The sequence below is a fragment of the Archocentrus centrarchus genome, chromosome 23 (genome assembly GCF_007364275.1).
Source record: "Archocentrus centrarchus isolate MPI-CPG fArcCen1 chromosome 23, fArcCen1, whole genome shotgun sequence".
NCBI lineage: Eukaryota > Metazoa > Chordata > Actinopteri > Cichliformes > Cichlidae > Archocentrus > Archocentrus centrarchus.
Window position 1 is genome coordinate 5,679,409 of NC_044368.1, and position 15,531 is coordinate 5,694,939.

A 15,531-nucleotide genomic window follows, 5' to 3' on the forward strand; every position below is an offset into this window, starting at 1 on the left:
TGTGATGTTCTACCTGAACAGCTTTGTGATGTGGCAAGGGGGGGAGGCTGCAGCCATCGGGGAGTGCCATTGTCAATGAGGGGTGTGCTCGGCATAGCGCTATAAGTGACCATATTTGAATGAGAGACGTGCAGTTCAGTGACTTGCAGAGGTGAGGCCTAGCAAGCACCAATTAGCTATAGCGCACGCACATAAAAGCCGTAACAGTTTTTGTGCCAGCGTGTAAATACGTTATTTAATGCTTGCTTGATATTTTAACATGGGAGTCTATGGGGGATTGACTTGATTTTAGAGGCAGCCTCAAGTGACCATTAGAGGAAGTGCAGTTCCCGGTGCTTCCTCTTTGGCTTCATTGTTCTGCCCGGCATGGTTGCTGCTTGGTGCTTGCTCCACACTCTGCACTGACGACCCAAAGTTTATAAAGAAAATGCTGCATTGTAACACGATAGGGAGTCTTATTCAGTCCACCTGTCACCTGTTTTGATGCTGACTGACTTGTGCAAAATGCATGTCAGCTGAAATTTGATAAGGATTTTTAAATACAGTGCAGCAGAATTTGACTGACTTGGCACGACAGGCGGCTCACCGGTTCTCTACATTCCCTCACTGCTGTCCAGGCCTTGGCACCGAGCTGCTGCTGCTGCCCATCTTTATTGGCTGCTGATCCCTGCTGGCTCAGCCTGCCGCGCTCTCTTTTAGAGCCCAGCTTCAGAGCAGCAAAACACAACACACCACCAGATGCTGAGCTGCCCTCTGGCCTGTGTGACTTTGGCTTCTCAGACACAGCTAACCTGATGTCCAGCAAACACACCAGTGTTTGGCGCCGAAGGTTGAGACGGATCACTTTGGACTCGGTCTGCCACCAGCTGCCTGTTCTCAGCCGTGGTAGTCTGGATGGTTTTCATGTCAGTGGGTAGTTAATTCACTTCAGAGAGGTCTAACCGCTGTGAGACTACACGGTTACTCTTTAACACATCATAATGGCGGTTACACATCCTTCACAGCTGCTGGCCTGCTGAGTTTACAACAAAGAACAAAAGAGGTCTTGTTTCTTGGCTGGCATGGTGGTTTGACATGCTTTTGTGTGCAGTTTTTATTGAATTTGGAAAGTTGGAGTAGTTTAGAATAAAAGTTTCTAATTTTCAACTGTGAGAGTCAGAAAGTCAGGCACTGAACAACTGCACGACTTATTATTTTGGCTCTGATGAAACCTGCACTCCATGTGCTCAGCTCCAGACAGCAGACAGACACAGTTAGCAATTACACGCTGGAATCAGTGAAGCATATACATAAATATATAAAAAGCAAACTGGCGCTAGGAGGTATGTGAATATTAGACTTTCTTTTCTCATTTGTTTGCTATCAAAGTCTCTATGCAAACTTTATAAGTTTAAATGGAAGGAGATATGCTTCCCAAAGCGGCACAAAAATAAATGTAGATTTTATTTGCTCCTCTCCCTTAGAGATAGGGTGAAGAGTGTAGTAATTCAAGAGGGGCTCAGAGTAGAGCTGCTACTCCTCCACATTGAAAGGAGCCATTCAAGGTGGTCCGGGCAACTGATTAGGATGCTTCCTGGGCGCCTCTTGGGTGAGGTGCTCCGGGCATGTCCTAGCGGGAAGAGGCCTTGAGGCAGACCCAAGACATGCTGGAGAGATTATATCTCAGCTGGCCTGGGAACATCTCGGTGTTCCCTGGATAAGCTGGAGGAGGTGGCTGGGGGAGAGGGAGGTCCGGGCTTTAAGTTTAAGTTGCTGACCTCACGACCTCATTTTCTTCTGCGTAAGCAGAAGAAAATGGATGGATTTATTGATTTGATTTGATTTGTGAATCTCATAAAGAAGGAGTTATCTGTTTATTTAGAACAATTGGGGCTTTAAGTAATGATTAGATTGACTCAGACTAAAAATAATCACATTAGGTTTAGAATTCAGCTTTAACAAGAGAAGCTGAGTTCACATTAAGGGCCACATATAGTCTCCTTTGATAAATCCAAAACATAAAAAACCCAGGATTGTATTGTTGAATTCCCCATACACCCTCCTTGCATTTTTAATTTTGTTTATCTAAAGGCCTCAAAAGTCAAAAACTTCCTTAGGTGTCAAGTCAGTATGTGAGGTAATAAAATACAGTGTTAAAGCAAAACTAACTGATCTTTTCCCATGACAACTCACCTGTTGTGTTTGGAAATTTCAATTAAAAACTAAATGATTATTAATTGTACTTTATGTGTACCCTACACCCATGTCTTTTATGGGAAAAATGAGCATAAAAACCTACAAATCCTAAGGCAACTTTTTGAATTTGACACATGATGCTCAGACCATTGATTCAAATAAGGAAAATTATCCAGGAAAGTTATAATTGTTATTGCTATTACAGACAATATTTTTAATGATCTTTTGCACAGAAGGCTTATGATTCGTGCCTGATGATAAAATATTCAAAAGATCAATCACAGTTAAAAATAAAGGTCAGTTAAGGTCACACCATAATGTCAGCCACTGACTTCTGGATTATTTAATGTTTTATATTTTGGCTGTTACTGGAAACTTATGTGCTGCTGCAAATGCTGGACACCTAGTGTGATTGGTAAGGTTCATTTATTATTCACTGTAATATAAAATTAGATGCCAACTTCTTAAACCACCTTCACGTTTAAAGCAACTCACTCATTGTACCATTGTACCAGCAATTGGTCACTTTTTACTCTTTGGTTATGTATCTACCTTTTATATATTTCTGTATATTTTCAGCTCTTCTGGGAAGGCTTTCCACAAGGTTTAGGAGTGTTTAAGGGAATTTCTGACCATTCTTCCAGAACTACATGTGTGAGGTCAGATGCTGATGTTGGAGAGAAGGCCTGGCTCACAGTCTCCACTCTAATTCTTTCCAAAGGTGTTCTATCAGGTTGAGGTCAGCAGGCCAGTCAAGTTCTTCCACACCAAACTCACTCATCCATGTCTTTATGGAGCTGCTTTGTGCACTGGTGTGCAGTCATGTTGGAACAGGAAGGGGCCATCCCCAAACTGTTCCCACAAAGTTGGGAGCATCAAATTGTCCCAAATGTCTTGGTATGCTGAAGCATTAAGAGTTCCTTTCACTGGAACTAAGGGGCCGAGCCCAACTCCTGAAAAGCACCCCCACACCAGACCATAGAGGTCTGTAGTGATTGACTCTGCAGAAAGTTGGTGACCTCTGTGCACTATGACCTTCAGCATCCACTGACCCCACTCTGTGATTTTACGTGGCCTACCACTTCATGGCTGAGTTGCTGTCATTCCCAATCACTTCCACTTGTTTATAATCCCACTAACAGTTGACTGTGGAATATTTAGTAGCGAGGAAATTTCAAGCCTGGACTTGCTGCACAGGTATCATCCTATCACGGTACCACGCTGGAATTCACTGAGCTCCTGAGAGTGACCCATTCTTTCAACAGTGTTTGTAGAAGCAGTCTGCATGCCTAGGTGCTTGGTTTATACACCTGTGGGCATGGAAGTGACTGGAACACCTGAATTCAATGATTTGGATAGGTGGGTGAATAAATGGCAATATATGCATATCACTCAACTGTATCTTTCCCTCCCACTGATAGTTGCTTTCCTTAAAGTTGAAAGTAGTTTAATTTGGTTTCCACTCACTTAATGGTATTAACAGTTTCATGAACATTAATTAAATTCATTAATTAGCTACACTGCTGCCAGGCCCTTCCTCTATGTCAGCCCATTAGAGTGTCTTTTAGTACACCCAGTGCCACTCAGAGCAGCCATACTTAAGTATTCAGAACTTTAAGGCTCAGTATAATGTAAAAGAGGGTGTCATAAAAAATTCAGCACCAGGTAGAGAACTTATGAGCTGAGAAACTAGCTATGAAGACCAAACTGTTGCTTGTAGCAGGCTGTAAACATGTTTATTTCAGCTGTAAATTTGGTCTTTTGAACACGGGTGTCTGTGGGGACTGTCCCACTTTTGGAGCCAGCCTCACGAAGACATGAGAGGAACTCCATTTTCTATTCGAGTCACTTCCACTTTGCCTTCATTTTCAGCTCCCGAGTTTGCCACATGTTAAAGACCGAATGAATAATCGACAAATTTTTTCTGCATCAGTTTTAATAATCTGGCTTGTAAAGTGGTAGAAACAGCAGCTTGAGGTTTATTAAGGAAATTTGCTCCAAGAAGTTGTTTCTAAATTAATTGTGTCTCTTGCCTTAAATCCACATTTTGCCATGTCGTGCTGCTTGGTAATCAGTTTTTAAAAGTGTAATTAAATCAGTTCAATTGAGCTCAAAGGAGCAGAAACATTGCCTCAAACAATCCTGACCTTATGACCTCTGGATTTTGTTTGGTATCTCTGAACCAACCTATGGTCCTCTGTGACTGTGTTTGATGAGCTCCGTGCCGTGAAGCTCTGTTTGCTCTGTCCTGATAACTGGCTGGTGTCTCAGCTCAGTGCAGAGGTGAACATATGGTGGATCTAATCCCAGGTCAAAGCCTCCGAGCTAAGACTGTCTGCCCGAAACCCTCTGAGATCTCACTTCCTCCCTGCCACTCTTGCATATCCTCCATCCCCCTAAAATCATCTTTGTAGTATAAACTGTTGCCATAACCTTTAATGTTTCTGCTCTGGCCCAGCAGCAGCAAACTCCACCCCTACTGATTTTTTTTAAATTTATGATTCATTTATCAGCCGCTTGTCTGTGACATGCATCAAATCCTCACATACATGTTTTCTGACACACGGGCCGCAACATTTCCCAGACTTGTGGGCTGCTTCTGTATTTACAGTGCGTCCAGTGTAAGTGGTAGATGCTGGTAAATGACATGGTGCACTCATGCCAACAGTCTGTAGAGTGGTATTTTAATTAAGTGGGGTGTTTATAATACCTCTGCACTGGCAGAAGCCATGACTGGAGGTCATTCTCATGAGTGCTATATCTTTTGAGCGAATGCCTTCAAATTTGGCAAAATTTTCCACTCAGGTGAAATAGTTAGATTAGAATTGTGGAAAAGAGTTTCCTCCAAAGGGTGTCTGGCCTCACCCATAGAGATGTGTTGAGGAACTGAGGCATTCGTGAAAGGTTCAGAGTAGAGTCGCTGCTCCTCTGTATCGAAAGGAGCCAGCCGAGGTGGTTCGGGCATCTAACCAGGAAGCCTCCTGGACTCTTGCAGAGCATGTGCTTCTTTTAATCCCACCAGGAGGAGATTCCGGCCTCTGAATGTTTCCTTTGGCTGTGTTAAAGACTGCATCCACATCTGAACTACTGCTGCATTTTAACTCTGCTTAATAGGTTTAAAACTATCTAAAGCCCACAGTAAATTCAGTGTCTACGATAATGTGAGTTCATCTTCACCATGAATCACTCTCTGCACAGTTTGCTGTTCTGCTGCTTGTTTGCTGTTCCCTCTGCCGCTGAAGCGTTCTGCTGACCTGTGCTGCTTTTCCTCGCAGCCCTCGAGGATATTGGATCCCCCACATCTGCAGCGCTCCCACTTGTGGCAACATTTTAAGCGGGCGGGGGGGGGGACGACTTCATTTCTCCATCACCTGCAACCCCCCCCGCCTTCCTTCCTATCACTCCCTCCACCGCCTGCAGGCATCTGCAGTGTCATCAAATTACCCATTATTAGCGCATACTGTCATCACATTACTGTTATTTAGCTCAGTGACCGGCTGATGTGGATTGATCGATGCTCTCACACACATGTGCATAAAGCCAAAGCTATTAATCCACCCACTCATTGGCCTGGCTTTTCTCACCCATTGAAAATGTTAATGACTAGGCCCATGTCCTAAATCAATCGTGTATGCGTATGCATATGTGTGTGTATTGTATTGATTTGAGGCTGCAATTCATTTTATATTTCTTTAGCGATCAGAGCCCCTTTTAAGTTATTGTCCTGACTATAAAATTCTAAGACTAAAATAATAAGTCTGCTTTTGAAAAATGACAAGAGACCTTTTGGAAGAAGCTCCAGAGGAGGTCTGAGATCTTCTTCAGAGATGGGGTGCATTCAGGATCATTCACTCATATATCTTCAAAAGAAGACAGTTTATGTAGTTCAGACATCTGATAAGGATGCCTCCTGAGAGCCTCCTACATGGGATGTTGTGGGGATGTCTAACTGTGATAAGACCTCGGGCAGACCCACGATATGATTAAGATGTTATGTTGGTCGGTTGGTTGGTTGGAGAATGCCTCAGTGTCCCCCTAATAAAGCTGAAGGAGGTGGCCAGGGAGAGGGAGGCATGGACATCTTTGCCTGCTGCCCCTGGAACCCAGACCTGGATATTCACTACTTTGACACCAGGCAGTCATATATTTACTACATTCAGCTGCATTTTAATGCTTCTGGTTACATTTCTGTCACATTAAGCATCGATTAAACTAATAGTGGGTGTCCAAATATTTGTATCATTTTATGTTTAAGATTCTGGTGGTTATTATTGCTTCTGTCTTTATAGAGTTATGCTGGCATCAGGACAAACACCTATTAGCCTCGTGTAACTCTGACTCTGATGCTTTCTCTTTTTTCTTTTTTTTTTTTCCCCCTCTTTAGGTCATGAGTGCCTTTAAGAAAGACCCAGCTGAGAATAACCTCACCTGTCCAAAACCCCGCCCTACTCGGGGCTCGCCCTGCCCCCGACTCCTGGACTCCCATCATGAGTAAGTCCCGGCCAGTTGCGTATTGAGGACCGGCTGCTCTTTCACTTTGGCTGCTTTGTCATCACACACACTGCAGAATTTTCTTTCTAATGCTGGATTGGTGGATTTGGAGTTTGACATCATGAGCATCAATTAAACAAGTAGGAGAAGGAGTAGGAGGAGAAGATATGATGTATACGATTTTGCTGCCCCTGGTGCTAGAAGCACAGAGGAGCAAGTGCTGCAACCCTCACCACCTCATTCCTCATCAATCACACTGCAAAGCATGATGGGAGGGCGAATGGAGCGGGATGTGCACTCAATCAGCTCCATGTGCACTATATCTGTATAAGTGTGTGTGTGCGCGCGCTGCTGTCATCTTGCTCTGCTGTATGCTTGTGTGACTGTAATGGCGCGGCCCCACATGTCAGCTCAGTGTGAGTCATCCAGTGAGTGCAGGATTTTCTTTTAATGTACGCATACGTTTGACCTATTGACCACTGATAATTGAGTTATGGATAATTCCCCGATCAAGAAGCAAAATCACCATCGAGATTTGATGCAAGGCTGATGCTGGGTTGCTAAACCAGAAGAACCTTGATGAAACCCGCAACATGAGTATTTACACATACTGATCATACTAAAGTTTATACAGTACAGGTAATATCAGAACTTAAACAATCACTCTTTAAAGCTACTTTCCCTTCATTTCTGTCATGTATGTGTAATGTGGATGCTGATAGGCTTCAGACTGCTGTAAATGCTCCTTTTCAGACAGTTTTTTCCTAATACAGTGACGGCACACTCACTGTGAGCACAGAAGCCCACCTACCTGCTGTTTAAATGCTGTGTTTGTAAGGGGCAACCAATAAGAAGAAAGCTTAAAGGAAAGAAAGCTCAAACAGTTTGTTTCTGCTGAGTATCTGCACTGAGGTCAGAAAATGCTTCGCTTCAGAAAATGTTGAATCTTTATTTGATTTATTGCCTACGGCTAAATGTATGAAATGCTAAGAAATGAATGGTTTATTTATTCACTCCAGCAACAACACACTTATTTGCTCTTTGATATCAGGTCATTGTATTTACAGCGCTACCCTCTCAGACCTTTTCTTCTTTGCCGTTTAGCTCACATTACAGATAGTGGATTGAACGGGAGCCAGCAGCATCTCCTCCTGCCAGCAGTGTTAACTCTCTCTGCGCTGTTTCACTCTCCAGCGTTTCTCCACGCAGAGCTGCAGGGAGAGTATCTGTGCACCAGCAAGCTAGGAGTGGGTTACCGGGGTAACCCAGCACATGTGCGGCATGTACTGGAAGCCGATTGGATTAGACAGACGCTCCTGAAGGGGAGTGCTGAGAGATTTAACCCGATTACTGCCATTTCCTTTGCTCACACACACTCTTAAATTTGTGTGTGTTTGTTTGTGTCGGGGGGTGTTTAGGTGACTGATCTGATTTATTGTGAGTGATGTGAAAAAAAGGGAAGCTTTACTGATGACCTAAGTTGTGTAATAGCTGGAAAAGGTAACCGGCACCTCGTTGGTTTATGTGATACACAACTTTGTGAGTGTGTTTTTCTTGTTGCGTGTTAGTGTGTGTGATGCAAAGGTTCTGGGATCGATACATTTTCATGTTGAAAAACGTTGCCGTGTAAGAGGATTGATCCAGATCTGAAAAGAATTCGTGCAACACTCGCAAATCATTAAAAGTGTTAAAGCTCATCCAAGTTATTCATTTTAAATTAAGTCTTAATTAAGTGCCCACATCATTGATCACATTCAGAGGCTACATGGACAGCTTATTTTTATAAAATCTAAAAACCTGGTGTTAATATTTACTTCATCATCAGCACCTCTGCATTGTTTTCTTCCTGTTTTACAGATGTGTTGAGGAGGAAACGACCACATTTAGATGTTTTTTGTTTCCCCAGATCTCTTACCAGCCTCAGAAAATGGCATTTCACTTCATTGTTTAAGCAAATGTCAGTATTGTTTGCAAAGGTCTGGCAAAGTTATTTATACTGTGTTTTTTTTTCCTTCAGTTTTGGTTATTGTACATTTGGTCTTACATTTTGTTCAGAATAGCATTAAAAACAAACGCTGTTGCACCGATAAGTCAAAAAGAATCAACGTTAAATAAACAATCATATTGTAAGTTTGCAGAACATGTTAATATCTAACCTTTATGGTTTAATCTCTCCGGCGGCCTCACTAGAAGGCAGAAAACACAACAGACGAACAAAGCTGGTGCGGTTTTTGTTGTGGTCCAAATGAGCTTGGTACGCAGCCGGCGCTCTGGGAAAAAAGTCTTTTATGTGTTTTATTATTTATCTGAACCTTTGATAAAGTCACTCTCTCACCTGGAGGTGGTTGGCGATGTTGATATCCTGGGCTAATTACCTTAATTACCCCCCACAGCACACACAGAGCCACTGGCCTGCAGCAGGGCGGGGTTAGCTTCCTTTAACAAGTCACTTACTACACATGGAAGAAAGGGGGACAGTGACAGCTGCTATAAATGTACTTTGCTTTGCTCATGTTTGATGCAGCTTCACTGCAGGTGCTGCCTGCCCAGGGTTCTCACCTGGAGGGTCTAAAGACCATTGGGGACCCTGGAAGGAGTTCAAGCTGTTTGGAAAAGGAGAAGTGATGAGCAGGAGTTTTAGACTGTATGAAAGCTTTTATTTCAGCTGAGACCAAACAACCTGGCAGAGATAACATAAAATGGGCTGACTGAAGTTCCTGTGCTGGTTGATTGTTGATTTTTTTATTTTTTTTTAGCATAACTTAAGAGTGCTATTAAATTTACAGCTGGAAAATGTGTAAGAAAATAAAACTGAATGGGTGTTTTGCAGGTGAGGGATGGGAAATACCTCAAACACACAGTAGAACAGAAAGCAACTTCTTAGAAAAGAAAAAATACTCATAACCTCCGTACGTAGATTGTTCCACAACCCATTTCATTTTGGGAGCTTTATTAGATTTCTGTGGTCTGCTCTGTCCAGTCAGCACATCCCTTCAGATCCGATGTAATGCAACAAATAATATAATCTGCAAACAGAAGAAGCTGTTTGCCCAGATAGCACGGAGTCATTATATCTGGAAATAATAGTCTGCAGCTCTGTCTGCAGCAAAATAACTTCCAGCCCTTCCCCGCAGACCAGTAGGAAATGGATTCCCAGCAGAGTGATAACAGGGGAAGGAGAGGAGATTGATGACAAATGAGGAACAGACTCACAAGCTGTGCGATGTTTTATTGGTGTTGTATAAACAGCACAGTTAGTTAAAGGAGCATAATGGCTGTACGATGACTCGGGCAAGCAGGAACTTTGAGTTTCTGTCAGCAGCAGCAGTTTGGTGTCACATATAAAAGCACTCAATAAGCTCCTATTTTTATTCTTTCTATTGCTAAAGCTTCACTTGTCATATAATTTATAGCAGTTCTGTTTTATTATAGTATGACTGTCCTTGAAAAGCTGTGCTGTGAAATGTTTATTATAGAGCCAACATTAAGAAATCTGAAACTAAATTTTGGATGTTAATAATCTGTAAGCGTATGATATGGTTTGTTTTGTATGTAAAATGGTGATTTCTGAATTAGAAACTGTAGCTGGCAGTTAATGCAGTGAAGTTAAAACAGGAAGTGCGATGACTTTGTAAATATTGGAAGCTGGCTTTCATTCCAGGTGCTGACGTTGTGTCAAAGCTCCCGACGTCCCACACATACACTTAAGATGCCTTTTAGCCCCAGAGATCCATTCGGTTTGTGGTAATAGTGAGACCGCTCCTTCACTCCTCACACCTCACACATTGATGTTTTTAATGGACCCAGTGGCACCATATTTAAACACACTGGGCACGTATCATGTTTCAAAGTGCAGGGTTTATCTTTTCTCAAACCTCAAAGTAATTTTAGGGGCCTAAACCTGACTAAGTAGTTTTTAGTGGGGAGTTTCTGGCAACTTATTTACTAGTTGCACTAATCAGTCCAGTCTAAAAGATAAACAAAATGCACTCAAAACTGAGCATGCTCAATAGATGAAGTTAAAAAGTTGGGCAAACAAATATTTAGTGTGTATTTTAGGAGCTATATGAAACCATCACTCACCATCACTTTGCATTGTGTGTGTATAGCATTGCAAACACAGTAAAGCTTGCAGAGTTTGGCTAACTTAGCAGTGCTAGCAGCAGTAGTCTCTTCCATGCTAACATCCACACCCTGGGACAGAATGTGGTTACACCTGGCCACAGTGGCTCGGTTATAATCCAGTTTATTCCGACAAAGCCGACATTCAGCCACTCGATTTTTCTTTACATCAAAGTCCTGCTGAACTGCACCGGTTAGCACAGCTGTCATCTGATTAATTTCCCCCTTGATTATTAATGAGAGAGAGAGAGAGAGAGAGGTGCCGCCGTCAGTGGCATAAAGGCAAGGTCTCACAGCGGTTGCACCTGAAACCCCTGGTGGTAATGAACCAAGCCTTTTTTTCACACCTTGGTTCATGTGATGACACACATGATCAATAGTGGGTCAAAGACCACCTCCAAAGAGGAGAGCCCCCACTAGGGTTTAAATACCTGGGACTCTCCAACTTTTGGTTTAAGAACTGAAGAAGCCTCTCGGATAAGAGGTGAAACATCTTCAGAGGCCAATGTTACATCAAGGCACCTAAGCTTGGCTTAGGGTCAGTTTGTGTGTTTCTCTGTGGTGGCAGCAGTATCTGAGAAATTATTTGATGTGCTTGGATGATAAACCAAAGACTAAATGGAAATACTCGAGTTAAACATTGGTTTTTGCAATGGTAAATATTCTCATCCATCTGTTCTCCTTTCAATTTAAACTCTTGCAGAAATGGCAAATGTAGTTTGGAGAGGTCAAATTTCCCTTTGAACACTGCCTAAGTATTGCTAATTACGGATATTTCACATGACCTTATGGTTTTCAGTGTTTTCAGAATTGGTGGTTTCACAAAAAGACCATCAGATATCAGATGTGATGCAAGTCAAACCCTCTGACATATGACCTCATACGTGGGATGAGAGCTTGAGTGTGCAGACATGGACCGTTAACTCCAATCTGTTCACCTGTCCTTTGTCTGCACACCTTCATCTCTCCCTGTCAGAAGAGGACTGATGTCATCGCGTGGCATGCTGGGCACACAGTGTGTCTGGGCGTGGTGCAGGATAATTATCTTCTTCTCAAAGCCTCATCTGGTCTCCATCTGCTGGACTTGGGAATGGTTATCTTAACCACAGAGCACACAGGGGGAAAAAAGGCTCTACGCTCCCTAGACCCTCCTGCTAGACCTACAAGTTCTATTAAAAGTATGCAGGCTCTTTTCCCAGCTTCACGCTCACAGTCTCACGTTAACACCTGGTTGCAGCTTAACAAACATACAGACTTTCTATAGATAGTATCACTGAAGTTCTGTTAGAAATATTTGTCTAAGCACCCACACAAGGGGTATAGCTCTTGAGGGAAGGGAGAGTGTTATTACTTGACCACAGTTTCCAAGCCTGGGAATTTTGTGAACGTAAGTTTGCACTCCCCGCTATGATGATAATCATGTACATGTCAGCGAACAGCAGCGACGTCTCCCTGCAGTGCTCGTCATTCTTCGTTTGACACATTTCAGATCCAAATAGCTCTTAGCGGGCGTTCAGAGGGAGAATAGGACTGTGTCAAAGCACTGCTTTGAGGGAGGCGTGTTGGTTCCGGTATCAAGCAGTGTGTGAGGGGGAAAGATCTGCCATTCCAGCTCAAAACAAAACCCACAACATCCTCGATTCACGGCTTTTTCAACAACAAATGATCACCACACTGCTGCTGCACTTCAAGCCATAAGCAAAATCAAGCAGGAGAATACGAGCATCATGTGAAGAGCCGAGCAGCAACATGGGAATCATCTGTGGTGCAGCAAAGGTAATGAGTTAAACTGATCTGAATGTTCCAATGTTTACCAATGTTCACCACAGACTACGAGTCATTGCTGACCATTGAAATCATACATCAAGTAAGCAGCAGGGCTGTTTTCTAAAATAAATACATTTGCCAACAGCTTTAACATTTACCGCTGGCCTTGCATTGCCAAACGATGTTGAACTGTGTTACACAAGCAGCAACCTCTGAAACTGAGTTCCTCAAATTTCCACTTGAGGCTGTTTCCAAAATTGAGACTCCCACAGACTTCTGAACTTTACAGCAGAAATAACTATATTTACAGCCTGGGACAAAAAGTGTGTGCCTCTAGTGACACATGAGCGACATGTGATGCAAGTTAAAGTCTTGTGTCATGCGTGTGTGTTGCTAACTATCAAGTATCAGTTATCTCGGTGAAGCAGCCAGACAGATGCAGCTTGTTAATCAAACTCGTGAGCATTAACTGATCCCTTAGGACTTCATCCTGGCCATTTGTGATGACGGCAAATTGATGCTTAAAATCAAGGCTTTAAAAAAGGACGTCACAAATCAAAAGCTACGTGAACCTCATGAGCCAGGTTGGGATCTTAGCAATCTCAAACAGAGGTCTCATCAAAAGCTATTAAAGCAAAAGGTCAATATTTTAAAACATGAGAATTTATTCCAATCCCTCTGATTGCAGGTTCAGTTTAGGGCACATTCACTGCATTGTTACAGGTTGTTTCTTAACATCTGAGGTATTGCAGAAATATAGGTTTTGTCCAGTCCTGTTTGTCGCTCTTTTTTGCTTGGCTTGTGTTGTGTTGGTTCAGTTGATGACACAACACATCTGAAGTCACTCAGAGGCAGCATTTGTTCTTGTTTTTTTTTTTTTTTTTTGTTTTTTTTTCCCTCCTGGTAAGCCTTTAAGCCCTGAAGTGATGATGACACGTCTCCTGGTGTGAAATGTGTCCTCTTACTTCACAGCGGCTCTGGATAGTTAGAGCGTCTGTGCTCAAAGAATGACTCAAAGCTAATTATTGGTGAGATTGTTATTTGTTTACCTCAGAAAAGCACCTTAGGAAAGAGCGCTGTTTCGGTTTATTGTTGTTACTCAGGTCGGGCAGGTTTATTAGCCTGCCGCACTTCCTCCACTTCGGGGACTTGTTGCCTCAAGCTATGCTATGCATTTGAACTTGAACGGACTCCAGGGATTCGGATTAGTCCGGATTTTGTAACCGATGACATACTGTTTTCATTAATGCTGCTATGTTGGAGGGCTCCCACAGAAAGAAAGTGAGGCAGGGCTGCCTCTAGTGTGTCATTAACACTGCAGATATTATGAATTTTCACTGCAGTAGCAAAATGATCATCACTTCTGATGTTTTCTCCCAGAATGCTACTTGTTGTGATTCTTGCACAGATTTTTTTTCTTTTCTTTTTTTAACGCACAGTTAAATTTGTTTTGCTGGATGCTTTATCGGCTTAACGCAGAGATTCCACCAAAGCAGAAACTGGGAAAATAAAAGGCGTTCACTTCAGAGCAGAAACCATCAAATAAGAATTGATTATCTCTCTTCACAGTGTTGCTTCCCATTCTTCTGTGTGTGATAGCAGCAACCAAACAGCAGCAATTTGAACAAATCTGTACTTGGAAGGACTTTGCTCATCATTTTGGCGCAGTAGCTCTGCTGCTTTATAAATTGTATTGTGTTGTTTGGTGTGGTGTAATGTTTAAGACCACGGAGTCGGCTCAATTATTTCTTTATCATATGGAAATTAATAGCAGCCAGTGGCTGGGCAGCTGTCAACAATTTTCACTGTAAGGTCGAGTTTGTACCTGCTCTGGAGTTTTTAAACAGATCACACAGTCTTCCCTTTATTGGGCTTGTCAGCTTTGAAAATTTTGTTGTTGAAATTTAGTATTTTTCTGAGGGCTCTTCATCAAAGCTCAAAGGCCACTTTGATATTATCTGTCTTTTGGAGCATTCTGTAAACCCCAGAGATGGTCGTGTAGGAAAATCCCAGCAGATCAGCAGTTTCTGAAATCCTCAGACCAGCCTGTCTGAGTACCACGCTGTGTTCAGAGTCACTTAAATCTCCTTTCATTCCCATTCTGATGCTCGGTTTGTGCGTGTCTACGTGCCTGTCATGTGATTGGTTGATGAGATATTCGTGTTAACCAACAATTGAACAGTTGTTCCTAATAAACTGGTTAAGAGGGTTGAAAATTCATTCCTAGCCATGAAGACAGCAGTTGACATCTCATTTGTTCATTGAGTTGTATTTTCATTAAAGATGATTGAGGTCACCAGTGGTCACCATCGATGCAACAGCCAGCGACTCCTGAGATATTTGTGGAGTGAAACTTCCACACAGTGTTTTGTTTTCGTCACAGAATGCCACTTTCCCCCAGCAATACAATCTCAAATCATATCTGTCTATGCATAAGAAAAAAAGGAGCCACCACCTTGTGGTAATACTCAGGTGGACTGATGGACTGCTAAATTAGCGAAATAAAAAAACAGATTCAGATTTTCTGTGGGCTGGATGTAGTTTGTCCACAAGTGTTGGTAGAAGTTTCAAGTCATATTGCAACATTTTGGAAAGTAACTCCACATTTGACCAGAGAAGCTTTTAGTGTATGAATGATCAGATCCTTTCCAGGACTAAGATTCCTAAAATAGTTTGGATCCACTTAGCCAGGATGTAATATCAGCAAATGCCGGGCATCTACATCGTCCCCCTTATTGTCACTTAGGGGCTGGTCTCTCACTTAAAGCAGAAAACTTGTGTACCAACACATTTTTGCACTCAACACCGCAAAAAATGTGTCCATTTGTGTCCAAGCCATCTGATGCAACGCCAGCTTCTCCATCTCCTCCACTTCCCTCCTTTTTTTTTGTCCTCCTCCTTTTTCTCTCTGTTTTCCACCATGGTCCACTGCCATGTTTTTTTTTTTATGTCTTGCTGCCCGTGTGTCCTCCGTGA

At 42.6% G+C, this 15,531-nt stretch overlaps 1 protein-coding gene across 1 annotated transcript in view; it reads left to right on the forward strand.

The window, feature by feature from the left end:
- usp6nl (USP6 N-terminal like) overlaps window positions 1–15,531 on the forward strand; it is a 93,901-nt gene that overhangs the window by 6,445 nt on the left and 71,925 nt on the right. Inside the window, exon 2 of the mRNA XM_030720471.1 lies at window positions 6,560–6,666. Within this exon, the coding sequence (XP_030576331.1) occupies window positions 6,663–6,666 (4 nt within the window). The 5' untranslated portion in view covers window positions 6,560–6,662. The remainder of the gene's footprint in view (window positions 1–6,559; window positions 6,667–15,531) is intronic.